This window comes from Dendropsophus ebraccatus, chromosome 9 (assembly GCF_027789765.1).
Source record: "Dendropsophus ebraccatus isolate aDenEbr1 chromosome 9, aDenEbr1.pat, whole genome shotgun sequence".
NCBI classification, from domain to species: Eukaryota; Metazoa; Chordata; class Amphibia; order Anura; family Hylidae; genus Dendropsophus; species Dendropsophus ebraccatus.
Genome location: NC_091462.1, coordinates 46,014,115 through 46,032,915, shown reverse-complemented (window position 1 = coordinate 46,032,915; position 18,801 = coordinate 46,014,115). Strand labels below are relative to the sequence as shown.

General features: G+C 40.5%; 2 protein-coding genes across 3 annotated transcripts in view; both read right to left on the bottom strand.

Annotated features, from left to right (window-relative positions):
* Positions 1-7,493, bottom strand: part of ABCA12 (ATP binding cassette subfamily A member 12) — a 76,039-nt gene extending 68,546 nt beyond the window's left edge. Inside the window, exons 1-4 of one of the 2 annotated variants that reach the window (XM_069983202.1) lie at positions 7,263-7,493; positions 5,080-5,168; positions 4,113-4,237; positions 3,698-3,853 (exon numbers count right to left, since the gene is read on the bottom strand). In XM_069983202.1, coding sequence (XP_069839303.1) covers positions 3,698-3,853; positions 4,113-4,237; positions 5,080-5,168; positions 7,263-7,303 — 411 coding nt within the window. In that variant the 5' untranslated portion in view covers positions 7,304-7,493. The remainder of the gene's footprint in view (positions 1-3,697; positions 3,854-4,112; positions 4,238-5,079; positions 5,169-7,262) is intronic. The other variant, XM_069983203.1, reaches the window with a different exon arrangement.
* A 503-nt stretch (positions 7,494-7,996) lies between these two features.
* Positions 7,997-18,801, bottom strand: part of LOC138801767 (uncharacterized) — a 61,573-nt gene continuing 50,768 nt past the window's right edge. Inside the window, exons 13-17 of the mRNA XM_069984862.1 lie at positions 17,283-18,599; positions 12,124-16,362; positions 9,296-9,414; positions 8,940-9,028; positions 7,997-8,101 (exon numbers count right to left, since the gene is read on the bottom strand). Coding sequence (XP_069840963.1) covers positions 7,997-8,101; positions 8,940-9,028; positions 9,296-9,414; positions 12,124-16,362; positions 17,283-18,599 — 5,869 coding nt within the window. The remainder of the gene's footprint in view (positions 8,102-8,939; positions 9,029-9,295; positions 9,415-12,123; positions 16,363-17,282; positions 18,600-18,801) is intronic.

The window sequence follows — 18,801 nt, the reverse complement described above, 5'->3', positions numbered from 1 at the left end:
TGTGACCCTCTGGGAGGCAGTATATATTATTGTGTGACCCTCTGTGAGGCGGTATATATTATTGTGTGACCCTCTGGGAGGCGGTATATATTATTGTGTGACCCTCTGTGAGGCGGTATATATTATTGTGTGACCCTCTGTGAGGCGGTATATATTATTGTGTGACCCTCTGTGAGGCGGTATATATTATTGTGTGACCCTATGGGAGGCGGTATATATTACTGTGTGACCCTTTGTGAGGCGGTATATATTATTGTGTGACCCTCTGGGAGGCGGTATATACTATTGTGTGACCATCTGTGAGGTGGTATATATTACTGTGTGACCCTCTGGGAGGCAGTATATATTATTGTGTGACCCTCTGTGAGGCGGTATATATTATTGTGTGACCCTCTGTGAGGCGGTATATATTATTGTGTGACCCTCTGTGAGGCGGTATATATTACTATATGACCCTCTGGGAGGCGGTATATATTACTGTGTGACCCTCTGTGAGGCGGTATATATTACTGTGTGACCCTCTGTGAGGCGGTATATACTATTGTGTGACCATCTGTGAGGTGGTATATATTACTGTGTGACCCTCTGGGAGGCAGTATATATTATTGTGTGACCCTCTGTGAGGCGGTATATATTATTGTGTGACCCTCTGGGAGGCGGTATATATTATTGTGTGACCCTCTGTGAGGCGGTATATATTATTGTGTGACCCTCTGTGAGGCGGTATATATTATTGTGTGACCCTCTGTGAGGCGGTATATATTATTGTGTGACCCTATGGGAGGCGGTATATATTACTGTGTGACCCTTTGTGAGGCGGTATATATTATTGTGTGACCCTCTGGGAGGCGGTATATATTACTGTGTGACCCTTTGTGAGGCGGTATATATTACTGTGTGACCCTCTGTGAGGTGGTATATATTACTGTATGACCCTCTATGAGGTGGTATATATTACTGTATGACCCTCTGTGAGGCGGTATATATTACAGTGTGACCCTCTGGGAGGCGGTATATATTACTGTATGACCCTCTGGGAGGCGGTATATATTACTGTGTGACCCTCTGTGAGGCGGTATATATTACTGTATGACCCTCTGTGAGGCGGTATATATTACTGTGTGACCCTCTGTGAGGCGGTATATATTACTATATGACCCTCTGGGAGGCGGTATATATTACTGTGTGACCCTTTGTGAGGCGGTATATATTATTCTGTGACCCTCTGGGAGGCGGTATATATTACTGTGTGACCCTTTGTGAGGCGGTATATATTACTGTATGACCCTCTGGGAGGCGGTATATATTACTGTATGACCCTCTGTGAGGCGGTATATAATATTGTGTGACCCTCTGTGAGGCGGTATATATTATTGTGTGACCCTCTGGGAGGCAGTATATAGAGCATAGCAGCACACTATACATAACATAGGATATCACACATACATACAGCATACACAGCACACTATACATACCACAGGATATCACACATATATAGAACATACACAGCACACTATACATACCATAGGATAGCACACATACATAGAACATACACAGCACACTATACATAACATAGGATATCACACATACATAGAACATACACAGCACACTATACATAACATAGGATATCACACATACATAGAAGATACACAGCACACTATACATAACATAGGATATCACACATACATACAGCATACACAGCACACTATACATAACATAGGATATCACACATACACAGCACACTATACATAACAGATCATAACACATACACAGCACATTATACATAACATAGATCATCACACATACACAGCACATTATACATAACAGATCATAACACATACACAGCACACTATACATACCATAGCTCATCACACATACACAGCACACTATACATACCATAGCTCATCACACATACACAGCACACTATACATACCATAGCTCATCACACATACACATCACACTATACATACCATAGCTCATCACACATACCTTTGCACAGTGGACTCTTTACACCCAAATATAGTGGAGTAACTTTTTGTAGCAGGGTGCAGTCTAGGAAGGGTTAAATCACCAGGCAGAGGTCCTATGCTAATAACCCTCCCCCACCTCCTGACTGAAGCTGCAGAGCCTTGTCAGCTAAGGGGAAAGGAAGTTAGAAGGAAGATAGATAAAGTAGAGACTGTGGGGTATGAAGCTGCCCATCACCCTGCTCCCCCCCCCCCCCAATCACATACACCCCACCACTGTACTGCTGATCCCCCACAGTGACCCCCCCTCCTTCCAGACAGCAGCAGCACTTACAGGAAGCTTCTCTTCATCTGTGTCCAGGCCGGGTCGGGGGAGGAGACGCTGTCACACAGGAGCTGCTGCCTGTGCTGCATGCTCTGTAGAGCCGCAGGGAGGAACGTGGAGGAGTCCCTGCTGCCTCCTCTATCCTCTTCCCTTTAGTCACAGGCCACAAAGGAGCCCCCAGGAGCCAGGTGCTGTGTGTGGGGGCGCTCTGAAGTCCGGGCCTGATGCCCTATGCAGAATGTAACTGCTGCTGAGTGAGGAGGGGGAGGGCGCCCCCTAGCTGTCAGCGCCCCGTGCAGTGGCCCGGCCTGCACGGTGCTAGAAACGGCCCTGTGCTATACTATCAGTCCCATGATGCCTCAGCACAGCATCACATGGGCAGCTATGGCCGGTATCTCATATGCATAACTATGCAGTCAGGTAATAATAATCACTATAATCTAATTATCAGTAACTGGTAGTAGGTGAACAGCCTGGGTGGCAGATTTCATGCAGTTACATTTTACAGTATATGTATGAGTGACACACACATCACCATATATTAATAGAAAAGAAACAGAACAGAGAAACGATATATGCGCCCGATAGGTTCCTCCAGTATATACACTGTAAATCTCATTCCTCAGAAGCTGAGGTGGATAATAGTGTTTGGTGTAGTCCTTGGTTCTAAGTATGCATCTGTACCCTGATAATACCAGCTGGATCACTTAGCCCAGCTGTTATAATTGGGCAAAATTAACCTACTGAGAAGCAGGAACTGCAGCAGTCAAACACCAAACAGCTCTTGACTGCTTGTTGTCAGGGGAATTCTGTCTCTAGTGACAGATAGACCACAATAGATCACAGAAAGTAGGGGAAATGCTAAACTAGTGCTATGCAGGGGACTGTGGGCATGGGCATATCACTAACCTTCACAGGTCTATTTTAGGCTTGAAAGGTAAAACATGGCTTCCCTTTCATTTCTGATCACTCATAAAGTTCTGAGTAGTTGACGCTTATGTTAGTATTTATGCTTTTACTATGTACACAGTGCTTTCTCCTGAATGTAATCTGCTTTTTCCTCCCTTTAGCTTGTCACCATCAGCAGCAATAGCTAATTGCCCAGAGCACGGCTGTGTTTGTGGGTTGTGATGTAACCACTTCCTTTTCAGCACTATGTCATGGCTTAGTAGACAGGAGTATGTGCTGTCCTGTGGTTTGCCAGGGAAGGGACAGGAGGTCCAGGGGTCAGTACTGCTGACCAACAAACTAGCTCTGCTTTTCTCCCCTGAGCCGCTGGGATTTAGAGATGGGATCCTACCATCAGGATTAAATGAGGGATATGCTTTAATAGAACTCCATACAAAGAACCCACAGTAACCCAGAAATCCATACTGTATCATTATTCATATTGCATGCCACTTACCCTGTATGACAGTTGAAGAATATCTACATTCTTGAGAAATATAACAGCCATTTGGTATCCTCGGACTGATGACAGATTACAGTATACTTGCAGTGGTTGAGCCACCAGGGACAGGTTTGTTCTACAGTTGTACAGAGTGACAAACCAACTGCTAATCTGTATAGAGAGGAAATTAGATATAAAGTTATATGTCTAAAGCCTACAGACCAGCTAAAATAGAAAAAGGACAGTGAAAAAAGTAAGATCTACAAAGAACTACTTCATAGGAAAACAGAACACAATTTATCATGCTTACAAGGGACCCCCATTTTACTGAATGGTGGGGTCTATTAGGATCAATCAACTATATCCTTTTTTTATGAGTTATTTATTGGCTCATTATATATTTACAAAAAAAGGTAAAAAAAACACTCACATCAGTTTTGTTACTTGGGATCTGCACATTCATCACTGCAGTAATACTCGCTTGACTCAGTTTTACTATATCTCTTAGCTCCTTTTCGACTTGGCTTCTATTGTGGAATATGCTTCCTATAGTTGCTGTGATAAAATAAAAGTTAGTATTAGTACATGTTTTACTATTTGGCTGCTTTGTGTGGCATGCACAGACAAGAACTGCCCAGAAATATCTACAAAGCATGTGAGGTAGTTGCGTTTTTGATTTGTTTTTTAACTGCTACTTTTTTCTGCTAAGCTTAAAAGACTGATGCTTAAAGAGGATGTACCATCAGGAATTCCCTCCCCTCTATGATGCGGCTCCATTACAATCAATAGAGCCGCGTCATAGAGGGGCGGGTGTTTCCTCCCACTGGGGGCGCCTCCAGTGCTTCAGCCCCGGCCTGGTAACTGTGGATAGAAAGGCGCAAATAAAAAATAAATAAAGTACACAACACATAAAATCCCCATAGCCCCCAATGCAATAATAAATGTAAAAAAGAAATAAAAAGTATACATATTCAGTATTGCCGCGTGCATAATGATGCTGGCAATAAAATTATGACATAACTAAACCTGCACGGTGACCGCAGGATGCAAAAAAAAAAAACAGAAAATAACTAATTTTGTAATTTTTTTCATGAAATGTGGGCATTTTTCACACCAATATTGTACAGATAGCGGCCAAATTTTACCACTAACCTAAAGTACAATATGTTTCGAGAAAACAATCTTAGAATTGCTAGGATAAGTTATAATATCACAGAGGTATAACCACATAAAGTGAGACTGGTCAGATTTAAAAAATGGGCTCTAGTCCTCAAGGCACTATCTGGACCGGTCCTGAAAGGGTTAATAGTAAATGTCCCCCTTTAATGTTTGGGTGTTCAGATCACTTGCCGGTCGCCTCTTGTGAAATCATATGATTCTATTCATTAGCAATGTACCTTGAGCAACATTTGCGCTTCCTCCAGTAGTTATATTGGCGAAGCTGCTTAGAAATGAGGTGATGTTTGATAAGTCGCTTACTGGAAAACTGGAAGAGATAATTGTTCAATGAATCACAGAAACGTCCAGAAACTATTGTAAATCCGAATCACAGAATGCTCTTAAAATGCCATCACCATACACACAAAACAGGACTCAGAAGGTCTTCACTTATTTGTCATACTTGGGTATGTTAAGAACGATGGCTTCACACATCTTATAGCTTCACAACGTCTTATTGCTGTTATTCTACCTACTGCTCCCTATGGTTTAATGCTGCTTTGTCTGTATTTACTAATGGAGCCTAAGGGTCCTTTTACACAGACAGACGGCCCGATATGAGTGCCGATCCGCTATGTAAAAGTCGAGGTACATTCATTAAAAAGGACCATTTAGGGGTCAATAATTATAATTGCCATTGAACGGCCCAACAAATCACTGCTGGATCATTCACATGACCATTCACCTCCATCATTGTCGGCAGCACATTTTCCTGTGTAAACAGGAGGAAACAATGATTTATAGGCCGGCACACTCTGTGTGATCAGCTGATAAGTGAGCATTTGCTCATTCTTAAAGGGAACCTGTCACCCCCCGTACCGGGGTGACAGGCTCCCGACCCCCCGTTAGAGACCCCTATACTTACCTCATCCCGCCGGGTCCCGCTTCTGGATTCGGTCGGGTCCCGGAGATCTCAGCCGCTGCAGCCCGGCGCGCGCGCTGAGAGATGAGTCCAACACCCATAGAGAATGACAGGAGAGTCCAGCGCTCCGTCATTCTCTATGAGCGTTGGACTCATCTGTCAGCGCGCGCCAGGCTGCAGCGGCTGAGATCTCCGGGACCCGACCGAATCCAGAAGCGGGACCCGGCGGGATGAGGTAAGTATAGGGGGCTCTAACGGGGGGTCGGGAGCCTGTCACCCCGGCACGGGGGGTGACAGGTTCCGTTTAAGGTCATTCTTTGCTTTTAAGGGAAGGTTCACATTACAAATGTACCACCCAAAGCATATATAAATCAGCAAAATGCCAAAATAGGATGCTGACATATACATGCAAAAACAGGCACAGCCCCCATTGACGTCAATGGTCCGAACATAGCCAGCAAATGACTATGTTTGGGACTTTTTCTAAATGTGTTTGGGTTTGGATCCAAAAACACTATAAATTAAGTGGGAGGTTTTAGAAAAAGTTCTCAGATGCCACAATCCAATACTGACATTTAGAACCTCTTTTCATCACAGAGGGTGTCTGATAGTGATAGTGATGTTCATTAAACCCCTTAGTGAACAGCCTATTATGGGCCTTAGAGACCAAACAATTTTCTTACTTTTTTCATTTTTTTTCTTTTCTTTTTTTTGTCCTTTTAAACTTTTGCTATGCCGCAGTAAAAATAGTATAGTATAGTTTTATAGCTTGGGTTGTTACGGAACCAAACATGTATGCTTTTTATTTATTTATTTATTTTTCACGCAAAATTCATTTTGTATGGGAAATTAAAATGACATTTTATTAATTGGGGGTAAGATGGGGGGATTTTTTAAAATTATGTTTTATTGCTCATATTTTTCTCTTTTACATTAGTGTATATTAACTAGTGAAGTTGAAGAAAACTTCAGGGGTTGTTTACATTATTATTTTTTTTTTAATTCCCCCCCCCAGCAAATTTGTAATTTACTTGATGCCTAAAAATGCTCTTGTTCTTCACTTAAGCAGCACATCACATGACCTGAGACATCATCACACAGGAAAGGGGAAAAGTAGGACCTGCGGCTCTATTCATTCCTATGGAGCAACGGAAAAACACTTGGCTCTTTCCGTTGGCTCCATAAGAATGAGTAGAGCCGCGGGTTGCATGCCAGACCCGCAGCTCTATTCATAACAGAGCTGGCGGGGCCTGATACGGAGATCAGCGGGGGGTACAGAGATTGGACCCCTGACGGCCTCCTAATTCTCCGCTATTCTGTTGATAGGGGAAAAGTGAATTTTTCCTGGACAACCTCTTTAGGCTCAGTGAATTTATATAACTGTATAACTCCATCCTCCAACAGTTTGCTCTCTCGTAGCAACTATGATCTGAAGCAATGCAAGTACAGTGAAACCTCTTTAATACAATGAAAAATTAAGTGAGCAATACTTTCACTTACATAGAACTCATCAATTTGTTGAGGTCACTCTCTATACCCATGTACACGCTATCCAGTAGTGATATAAGGGTTGTTACATTAAAGCTTTGAGCTGCCTGGATGACTTGAATTCCTGCAGATGCGACACTGACCGCATCTTGCAGCACTGTGAGGTACTGGCATGACGCATTGCAGGGTGACGCTGAAACATTAGAGCCAGCCAGTCCGCAGATTATAGAAGTGAGGTTCTGCAGCTGATATATCTGTAGGAAAGCAAAATTATTATGCTTAGATTTAATATATTGTATCTACACGAGCAGATAGTAAATATTAATGAGAGCAAATAAAGATAACAGTACAGCCTTTAAAAAATTACACTAAGGGATTTCCTGCCATTAAAAGTAATACCATCACATGCCAACGTCCAAAGTGCCATTTCTCTGGGCTATGAGTCTCATAATAATTTTTTCTGTTTCCCATCTGGGTAATGGGTCGGTTTCTAACCGTTGGGGTCCTGTGCATTGGTGCCTGTTACATAGTCGCAGGAGCATAACTTGAAGCTTTTGGCCCCCAATGCACAACCTCTAACAAGGCCCCAGCCTACCGCGTGCCACGGAACACTGGTGTCTTCTAAGTGGCAAATGGAACTTTGGAGACCTTCAAATTTGAGATGAGTGCACCTTAAACATGCTTGAATACCGGTGGATGCAAACCTAGGGAGTACAGTAAAATATGGATACAGCCTATGGCTATGTTCATACTTGGTTTAACAGCATCCGTTGCATACCAATGAACGTTGCTAAGCTGTCGGCGGCCAGGCTGCATTTAGGACATTCCTGCAGCCAATACCTCTGTATTAGCTGCAGAAACGTTCATATTTTAACATTCACTTGTAGGCACCGTGGGGTGTGCTCGCAAATCAATTAGCCATTCACGTCAATGTAATGTGCGGCCGCTGCCGCACTTTACATTGTGTGAACAGCTATTATATAATAGGCAGCTATTGTAATAGGAAGGTATATTAGGTTAACACTCGTTCTTTAGATCTCTTTAACATAACACTGTGTGAACACAGCAGGCAGCATTGCATTGATTTCAATGCAATGCCACCCCTGCAGTAAAGAACGGACACTGATTCCATTGCAATCGGCGTCCGTTCTTTACTGGAAAAAGAAAAACAAAGTGTGAACATAGCCTATAGCTGCATCCAACTTCTTCAGCCACTGATATTCAAATGCCGAACAATAGCACTCCATCTTTAGGATCGATCTTTGAAGGTGGCCACTAGAGATGAGCGAACCGGGTTCGGGTTCGAGACCATCCGAACCCGAACGATCGGAATTTGATTAGCGGGGGCTGCTGAACTTGGATAAAGCTGTAAGGTTGTCTGGAAAACATGGATACAGCCAATGACTATATCCATGTTTTCCACATAGCCTTAGGGCTTTATCCAACTTCAGCAGCCACCGCTAATCAAATGCCGAAAGTTCGGGTTCGGATGGACTCGAGCATGCTCGAGGTTCGCTCATCTCTAGTGGCCCCCATTTTACTTCATGGGCTCCTCACAGCACATTATGGATGAGATTGCGAGACACACATATATGTATATATATATACATATATATATATATATATATATATATATATATACAGTATATATATATATATATATATATGACATTGGCTTAGACAACTTGCCTTTTGATTGAGTATCTGGGAAACCATGGATCCATTCGCTAATTCATAGTTTTGAGTAAACAAATCCTGAATTGCCACGTCAAGGTGCCCTAAAGAAGATAAGATGATTAATAAGAGACTTTACAAGAAGAAAATCCATACTGAAATCAGTTCTTTAGTGCAGATTCTCAAACCCTTGGTAAGTGCATTAATTGCAGAAAAATCTATATTGCATTATAGAATCCGGCTTAATTAGTAGTTTCCTGTCTTGGCTATTGGAGCTATTCATTATACTTTAGTGCCAAGACCATTTAAAGTTCATGCAATGAATGGCTGAAGACATTGAAAGGCTGGTTACAAAGTCACATTCACTATACCCGCTTGCTGATCGGTAAGGTTGTTGGCTGTATTTTTCACACAGTTCATGATGGTTGCATAAGGTTCTATCAATGAAATCTGAAGAGCAACACTGAATTTTGGGAAGACATTTGTTATCCTGCAATAGATAATACGGAATCATGTCATCATTACTAATTATTTAGCAAATTCCAAAAGTTTTATTTTTAGCTAGATTTTTAGTATAAAATATATATAAAAACATTTTTTTTAATAAAGTTATAATTTAAAGTTAGACCGGGTTAACACTACGTATAACACCGGCTGTTCTGTAACCTGGCCGGGTCACAGAACGGCCGGTGTTACTGAAGATCATCCCGGTCGGTACTGCAGTACCGCGCAGAGGATGGTCTTCATTTCTGGTAAATTCAAATGCAGGCTCACCCTTGTGCGCCCGCATCCCAATTCACTGCTACACACCGCAGAGAATGTGTCAGTTCACACAATGGAGCATGCGGCTCAGGCCGCACGCTCCATTGTGTGAACTGACACATTCTCTGCGGCCACGATTCAATAAATAGCGGCCCCAAAAAAACTGACAAGTCGTTTTTTCGTGCGGCCGCATGGAATTCCGTCAGGGGGATACTAAGTGTATATGCTCCGGCCAGGATTTCATTCATTCCAATACAACGTATGTTTTGTATCTTTGCAACAATAGCCGTGATTTAAGCAAAATAAATGTTGTGCAAACATAGCCTAATAGTAGTTTTAGAGAAAAAAGTCTAGTCTCTGGAGTATCCAGTGATCAAAACTAACATAAAAAAACAAATTATTGTAGTATGGACCTACTGAGCATCCTAATCTAATCTAGTCTAGAAGCTGTGACACAACCTTTTTTTTCTCATGGATTCTAAAAGAATTTGTGGGAAGATAGCTTTGTGTTTACTGTATGTACAATTAGTGGCAGAGTATAGTAATAGGGTATCTTCACATGTACCGAATCGCAGCGGATTTCACTGATTTTACATTTAGCTAGTAGAATGTAAAGCCCCTCCCCACTTAACCCACCGCTGCCAGGCTAAGTTACCTATCCGCGCTCCCGCTTGCTTCTCAGCCTCCCGCCTCCCTGGCGTCCAACTTAGTCACTCAGTGTGCTGACCCGTCACAGCCAAAGATTGGCTGAGCCGAGTGTCATGGAGCCTGTAGACTGAGAAGCAAGCAGGAGTGCGGGCAGGTAACTTATTAGCCTGGCAGCGGTGGGTTAAGTGGGGAGAGGCTTTACATTCTCACAACGAAATGAATGGATTTTGCTGCAGAACTCACAGCGTGAAATCCACTGCAATACGGTACATGTGAAACTGACCTACAGGTATTACAGTATGGCACCATATGATACAGTATTATAACCATTTTATAATGTCAAAGGGGGTTACTGGGCATTAACTATTGGTGACCATTAATGTCTGATTGGCTGAGTGCAGACACCTAGCACCCCCACCGATCAGCCAGGACTCTATACTCAATAAGTAGTTGGAAGCAGATGGCTCCGTATATTGTGTAATGTTGGCGCTGGGTTACTGTAGCACAGATTCCACTGAAGTGAATGGCAGCTGTGCTGCAGTAACCTGGCATCACTGCTACACAATGAACAGAGTCAATGCTTCAAGCTGCTTATTGTGTGTGCTGTAGTTCTACCTAACAGCTGATCGACGGGGCTGCTGGGCGTCTGCACCATACCGATCAGACAATAATGGCCTGTCCTGTGGATAGGACATTAATATTAAATGCCCAAAAAGCTCCTTAAAGGGGTTATCCAGCGCTACTGAAACATGGCCACTTTCTTCCATAGACAGCCCCACTCTTCTCTCCAGCTTGGGCGGGGTTTTGCTGCTCAGTTTCATTGAAGTGAATGGAGCTTAATTGCAAACCGCACCTGAACTGGAGACAAGAGTCGTGTTGAAAGTGGCCATGTTTTTGTAGCACTGGATAACCCCTTTAAATATAAGGTTTGAGATCACTTATTGATTAGTAGAAATTTGAATGCTGAAAAAATATCCCAAGGGGTATTCCTATCTTAGCTCTCCATAGGATATGAAATAACAAACTGAACAATTGGGGTCTCAGAATGAGAATGCAATCAACCCAAAATAAATGAAAAACTCACAGAGTCTGGGTGTCATTAATTCGGGGACACCATAGAGAGTGAATGGAGGACACACATGCTGGTCATACAGGTACATTAATCAATTTATTGTGGGAACTATTGCGCACCAATTTTGGATTGGTGGGGGCCCCACTGGTTAGACCCCCAGCAATCAGCTTGTTATTCCCTATCCTATATATAGAAGGTAACAAGCTAAGATGGGAATACCCCTTTAAAATTGATTATGATTGTTTAATTGTCAGGAGAAGTAGCATTCCCATTTACCATACATTAACAATAGGCCACTACTCATTTATATAACAGATTATTGATAACAAGTTAAAGATCCAGTAGACGGCTTAAGGATATGTTCCCACAACGTCTTCTTTTGGCCATTTGATGCCCGTCTTTTAGAATGGCCGTTATTTGAGGCCAAAAAACAGCTGTTATTTCACAATAGCAGTCGGTATTTATACAATCATAAATGTTATTTGTCCAAAAACTAAAGATGTTGTGGGAACATAGCCTAAGGATGTGTAGTTTTAATAACTAATCTTATTGTTGCAATAATAGTTACAGTAATGCTAATACAAGTCATCTATATTAGATAAGCATACAAACATCTATATTAGATAAGGTCACTTCAAGCAGCACTTGATCGTAATAAAGTTTCTATGGTTTTTAGTGCCAATGTCAACTTAATGCAACAATCCTGAGTATACTTACTGTTGAGCTATGATGCTGCTTCCGGAAAAGCTGCTCAAACTGCTGGCCACATTTGTCAAGGAATCGGATAGCGCTGAAAATCCTTGTGAGTACGATGTGGCATTAAGACTTCTTGACATTAAGTGCAGAACGTCTGTTTGTAGAGCTTGGACTTGATCCGTCGTAGCGTTGTTGCCCGAACTGAGCAGAACAGATGTTAAATTTTGTACAGGAATCTTCTCTAGGTTGTCTGCTATAACTGTAGTATTACTAAAGATCCTCAGTTCCTGCATGAGTAGTTCGTAGATGCTATTCAGTAATTTTTCCTGGGAAATATTTGGAGACTGATACATTTCAGACAGAAATGAAATAATCCTCTTGGTAGCGGTGATATAAAGCGTCATTTCAGTGGGTACGTATTTTACAATATTAGATAAAATACTATTAATGATTTCCAAGTCTGATGACCAGGACTGTGCATAAAGTGTATTACAGGCCAGTAAACCAAAGTTAGACAGTATGTCTTGCAAGTTTAATTGTGTTAAGTTGAACATTGGCCAAACAGAGCTGGTAAGGTTGGACACAGCCTCTACGACACCAGTACATTCTGTCACTGACAATACTGTAGTGTTAAGTAGATGAGAGTTGGTAACATTGAGAAGTACAAAAAAACTTGGATCTTTTACCAGTGAGGCTACTGCCTGATAGATCTGGAGAGCCTTTTCATCCACGACACCATCTATCAAAAGAACTATTCTTTTCACAGTCTCTAGGACAGACAAAGATGAGTCAATGTCGGAAATAGTCCAGTTCATGGATAAACTAGTATGCAAGTTCTGCCAAAATTCTAACCAATTTGTCTGTTTCGTCAAATTTACTGCAGTCTCAATGAGTTCATTAATGCGACTCTCAACTGATCCATTTGTTAGAACCGAAGTCTTAATGATCTTTGACATTTGTGTCCATACCTGCTCTATGTTTGAAGTCTGAATGGCAGAATTATAATGTTGGATAATAAATTGAATTAGAAGATGGACTGGGCTGGACTGATTAAAAAACATGGATTCCAGATTTTTCATTGTCTGTATGTCAGTCTGAAACGTGGAATTGTGATGTGGCATATTGATGCAGACAAAGGTAAGACTGTCATTAAGGGACTGTATCAGAGAAGTCTGGAACCTTGACATGTTATTTAATTCTGCCAGGATGCTCATGGACAGTCTCATCATTTGCATTAAGCATGCCATCTCTTCGGCCAATGGCTGCAAATTGTCTTTACTGCATACAGTGTGGAATACCGGGGAGCTTTGTAATGCCAGATAAATCATGGCATCCAGTGTGTGGTTGCTGCTTACGGTGGCATCAGAACTGTTATACATGAGCTGCCAGTTGCATGTTGTTGCTTCCAGGGATACATTGAAGGTGGTGTTTTTGAATATGGTCTGGATAAGAATTTGTAGAACATCCCCGGCGGTGCAGTTTCCAGAATAGGCCAGAGAACTGTTACCTCCTAAGAATGGTGCCATTGCTAGGTAGAAGACATCCAAAAGCTCAGCTTCCATTGCAGATATGTTCTGAAATGGAACCCAAGTTAATTCGTCCTGAACTAATAAATGGGTGAAGTTGTAGATTTGATAGATGTCCTCTTTAGCAATTGTTCCTTTAGCTTGGATGTTATTAAGGATAGCCATCCCTTCTGTGATTATTGTGAGCACTTTTTTCGAGATTATATTGTAAAATGTAGATTCCGAGTTAAGACCTTTTATGGCCTGTATAGTCTGTTGCAGTTGACTTATAGAAGTTAAAATCGAGGAAAAGTTGACATTTTTTATTTCTTGAACCAGGAGCCAGGCAATCTGGACATCTTTTTGTATGTTTCCATCTAATTGGTTCCAAATAATTGTGATACTTGAATCAATGGACTGTCCATTTGTGAGATTGTTAAGATACTGCCATAGGTTAATGATGGCATTTAGAGAGTGTTGAACATCATTAGCGGTTCCTGAATAAAATTGTAGATATTTCACCAAGATGGCAGAAAGATCTTGACCATTAATGGTGTTATTCATTTGAGTAAAATTATAGAACATCTTTAGTGCATCCAGGAAGGGCTGGATAAATTGTGTATCGTTGGAAACAAAAAACTCGGTAAACTTTTCTATTTTAGAGATGAGGCCAGTTTGATTCATGGACCATAGAAGACTGAGCAGTTTAGTAGGATCATTGGAAATATCTGATCGGAATGTTGAAAACTTATTCACGAACATGTTAATCGGGTTAATCATGTCCGGTCCAGTTAAATCAACTAGAATCCTTGTCACATTAAGCACAATCTCTAACGTTTCTTTTAGTTGTTCATTTTCCGTTTTTGGAAGGAATGCTTTCAGCAGGTCTTCCACCAATATTTTAAGAGCATCTATAGATTTGTTAGGGGAGATACTGCTGAATGAACTGACCACAGCCTCTACATCTCTTATTATAATCTCAATCTCTTGGTAGTTATTACCTATCCACTGCACCACTGTATACATTGCATTGTCCCCTGAAGAGTTTCCAACGATTCCTGTCTTATTTTCTACATGAAGCATCAACCAGTTGACGATATTCAGCTTCATCTGCATGAATACTAGAATTTCACTGATGTTATATTGTAACACACTAGAGAGATTATATGTTTTCTGTCCAAGCTGTTGTATGATCCCTGATAGAATATGGGTGACTATGTCTATTTCATTCATGTCGCTATCCTTCAGTATACCCATATCATAGAGCATATGCACAATATTTTCCAGAGATGCATTTACTGCTTGCAGTATAGGTTGGTGTTCAAGAGTTAAACTTGCTACATTGTAGAGATCAATGAGCTGTTGGTAGATTGAGATACTAGCATTAAAGTTGATTATCCATTGTCCTAATATTGAAGAGATGACTGATAAATTGCCATGAATTGTTGGTTCTAATGGCAGCTGGTTTAGAAGCTGTGTCAGCTGAAGGGCCACATTAATCTTACAGAATAATTTATCTTTGTCAGTCTGGTTGGCACAGGTAGAGGTCTGAAGAACATTTTCTACTTGCAATAGGAGCTTGGTAATGTTGACCGAGTTCAGTACTTCTACAATGCTTTGGGGATACATAGTAGTGGTAAAATTTAGATTACCTTTTATTGTTGTGTTAAAAATTAAGTCTTTCAAGGTTAGAATTTCTTCATAGATGCCATCAGAAGAAGAATTATATGGATGTCCCATTGCATAAGAAAGTAAGAGAAATATTTCATTGATGAAGGTGATCTGTGATTGATTATACAACCCAAAATGCAGAAAAGAACTATTTGCCAGGCTTCTGTTTTGTATGAATGTCTCAAGCTGACTTATATCTGACACAAAGTTCTGTATTGCTTCAATGAGATCTGGGCAGGTCTGTCTATTAACACTACATGTCTGCACAACATCAATGAGGTGTTGTGTCGCATTTGCAATTTTGTTAAGCCCATTTTGTTCTGATATTGGTATACGGTCAGAGAAAGCACTGACAAGCCAAGACATAAGATCCCTAACATTGGTACTTTCATTTAATAGGGACTGGAAAATTGGTAGCATTTGATCAATGGTCTTAGTCACATCACTTGGCTGTGCATCCATGATATTATTAAGATACTGCCACATGTTGAGGATGGTATATAGAGATGCTTGGGTTTCATTATTGGAGCCCATATAAATGGGTAGATAATTTGCAAAGATGGCAGAAAGCTGTTGAATAGTAATTGTGGAGTTCAGTTTGGTAAATTCATTGACTATTTTTTGTGCATCCAGTAAAAGCTTGATATACTGTGTATCATTAGAACTGAATAGAATTTGTGAGATGACATTGTACAGGTTAGCTTCAATGCCAGTGCTGTTGGATGAAAACTGCATTGTGCTAATATTGTTCAATAACAATTGAAGCTCAGTTAAAATCGTTGTGATTTCCATTCCAGTTTGAAGACCAGCCAGTTCCTGTGTAAAGTTGTTGTATTGTGGTAGAAAGGTCTCTATGATACTACTCAGAGCGGTCTGCAGTACCTGTATAGTTTTGTTTGCATTAGAAAGGCTGAGAGGTATTTCAGATATGACCGAATCGGTGACATTAAATACGAGCTGAAGCAGCTGATCCAGTAGTTTTGCATTCTCAGAACTAGAACTATTCTTCAGAAAGTCATTGACTGTTGCGATGATGACGGTCTCCAAGCCACTTTGTTTGAACAAATTCCAAATTTCTAATAACCTGAGAAAAAAATTAAATAGTTATTTTAAATGACATATAGCTAACATATATTATGTAACTAATATATATATAAAAATATAATCCTGTGTATAATACCTGTGTGAATTAAAATGTTTTCTAAAAAAACCAAACAAAAAAACAACAACTATAGTTCTGTTTAGTCCTTTTATGGCATAGACGATTAATTACTATACTAGATTATATACTATATATTATTGTTGATTGTAAGTACATTGCCCTCAGAGGCATCTGCAGAGCTCAGACAAGGATCCACAACCAATGGGTACCTACATTTACTAACAGGAGCCAAAAGCTACAAACCAGGCAGAAGCTTCATTGTCTTGTGTTTTATAAATGGTCTATGCTATATGGCAGCATAATTTTCCACCTGGATATGTGTAATATAACATCCCAACTAATCTACTGGACCAAACTGCCTGAAGAAAAAATAATAATATGCCTATCTTCCTATATTATACGCATAAGCCACAACTTATCTTGTACCTCCATTGCTGGTCCACTAATGTCCTTTGTTTGGACTTAAAGTGTCCCTGTTCTTATAAAAAAAGAACATTGTACATGCTGCATGCGAGGCTGAGTGCTTCTGTCTCCGAATCCTTGTGATCTCCAGGTCAATGTATAAGAAAAGCTTCATTATAGCCCTGGGGAGCCATGGAGAGAACCACTCAGCCACATGCTTTTCTCAGCTATATCTCAAGATCGGTGGTGGGCCTAAGCACCCAGACCCTTATGGATCAACACTTTTGACATGAATCTACATTATTATTTTTTTATATTGACAGAGATACTTTAATTCTCTTTTGCAATATAAAATGGGGATATGATTGGTTGACACAAGCAGTTACAATATTTTATATGGCTGGAATGTTTATGGCTTAACGTTCAGAGAGAGAGCTTACCTCGCTTCAGAAGATATATTTTGTGTGCCATTCATGATAGTTTTTATGGCTTCCATTGCAAATGACACCCAGGCATTATATGGAGAGACAGGTTGGGTTTTAAGCATATCTTGTATATCCTGTACCATTGTGAGGACAAAATTTTGCACTTTGAGAATCAAAACATCTTTGGGAGAAGATGAATTCCAAGCAAGATCCAATAAGAAAGAAAGAAGCTTTCGAAACATGCTATTTTGTACCCAGTCCATCGGGCTGTTGTTGAACAATTCATTAATGACTGGTACAACGTTCAGAATATTCATTATGTTATCTTGTGTTGGTTGTGCAAAGACCTCTGCCGCCACCATAAGGATATATTCTGTTGCATTAAGATATTTTCTCATGCTATCAGGTACGTAAGGAATCACATAGGCGATTAGCACTTTTGAGGTTTGGAGCAAAGTAAGCCAGTCTTCCTGTGAGTTATTCCAATGCAGCAAAGCACAGATGTTCAGAGTAAAGTTTGAGAAAAAAGTTTCATCCACCCATAGACTTGTCTGGTTGGTGTTTATCATTATCATTTGATATATTGTAGTAATTGCTTTGGAAACATTCTGGCAGTCCATTGTTAGGAATGACTCCAAAGCCGACTGGAGATTTATGTCTCCAGCAGAATAAGACTGGTTAAGAATTTGTAGGAAATAATTATACAGCTGCAAAACTTCTGCACCCTCTGTAATATTGTGTGTTGTAATAGTTGTCTGTACAATCTTCATTATTTCGTCTATCTGGGTCATATTAAGCTTTCCAGCCATGAGTTTATTGATAACTTCCCAGATTGGTGTATACTCCAGACTTGAGTTGATCTGTTGCCAAACATCTGATAAATGGATCAAGTTTGCTATTTGACTCATTGCTTCTGGTTCTATTTTGGTCAATAATTGAATGAAGTCCTCTATTATCTGAGATGAATGGTTAGATATATTAGGGAAGTCAACCCAGTTTTGATCACTTGCCATCTTTAGAATTTCACTGCCTAAAGAGAAAATCAGTTCTGTAAGATCCTTGTTGCCACCAAGGCTTTCCATTGCATATGTGCGATTAAAGTCTTTTATGATATTCTCAATGATGTTGAATACTAGATTGTTGTTATAAGATAGTGGCTGTGATGCTATATCGGATATTGTATTATTGATGGCAGATACAAAAGCATTTAAGAAGGTCTGCGCAATTTGCTGCTCTTTTGAAGAAAGGCTGAGGATGTTGCTCTGTACCGACTGGATAAAGGCGTTCTGAAGGCCGCTTTTTTGAAAAGATGTCAAAATCTGTAACAGTATCCTATGGGGAAAAAATAGGACTTCAGTATCAATTCTTAGTCATACGTAATAAAACATTATTTACAGTAGTATTCATGTATACCTATTTATCAAACCTTTCAATGTTTTCTTCTAGATTTAGTTATTTTCAATGTTGTGTAGCCATAAGAAAGCTAATAAGTAAAATACAGTGGTCCCACAAGTTACAATATAAATTGGTTCCA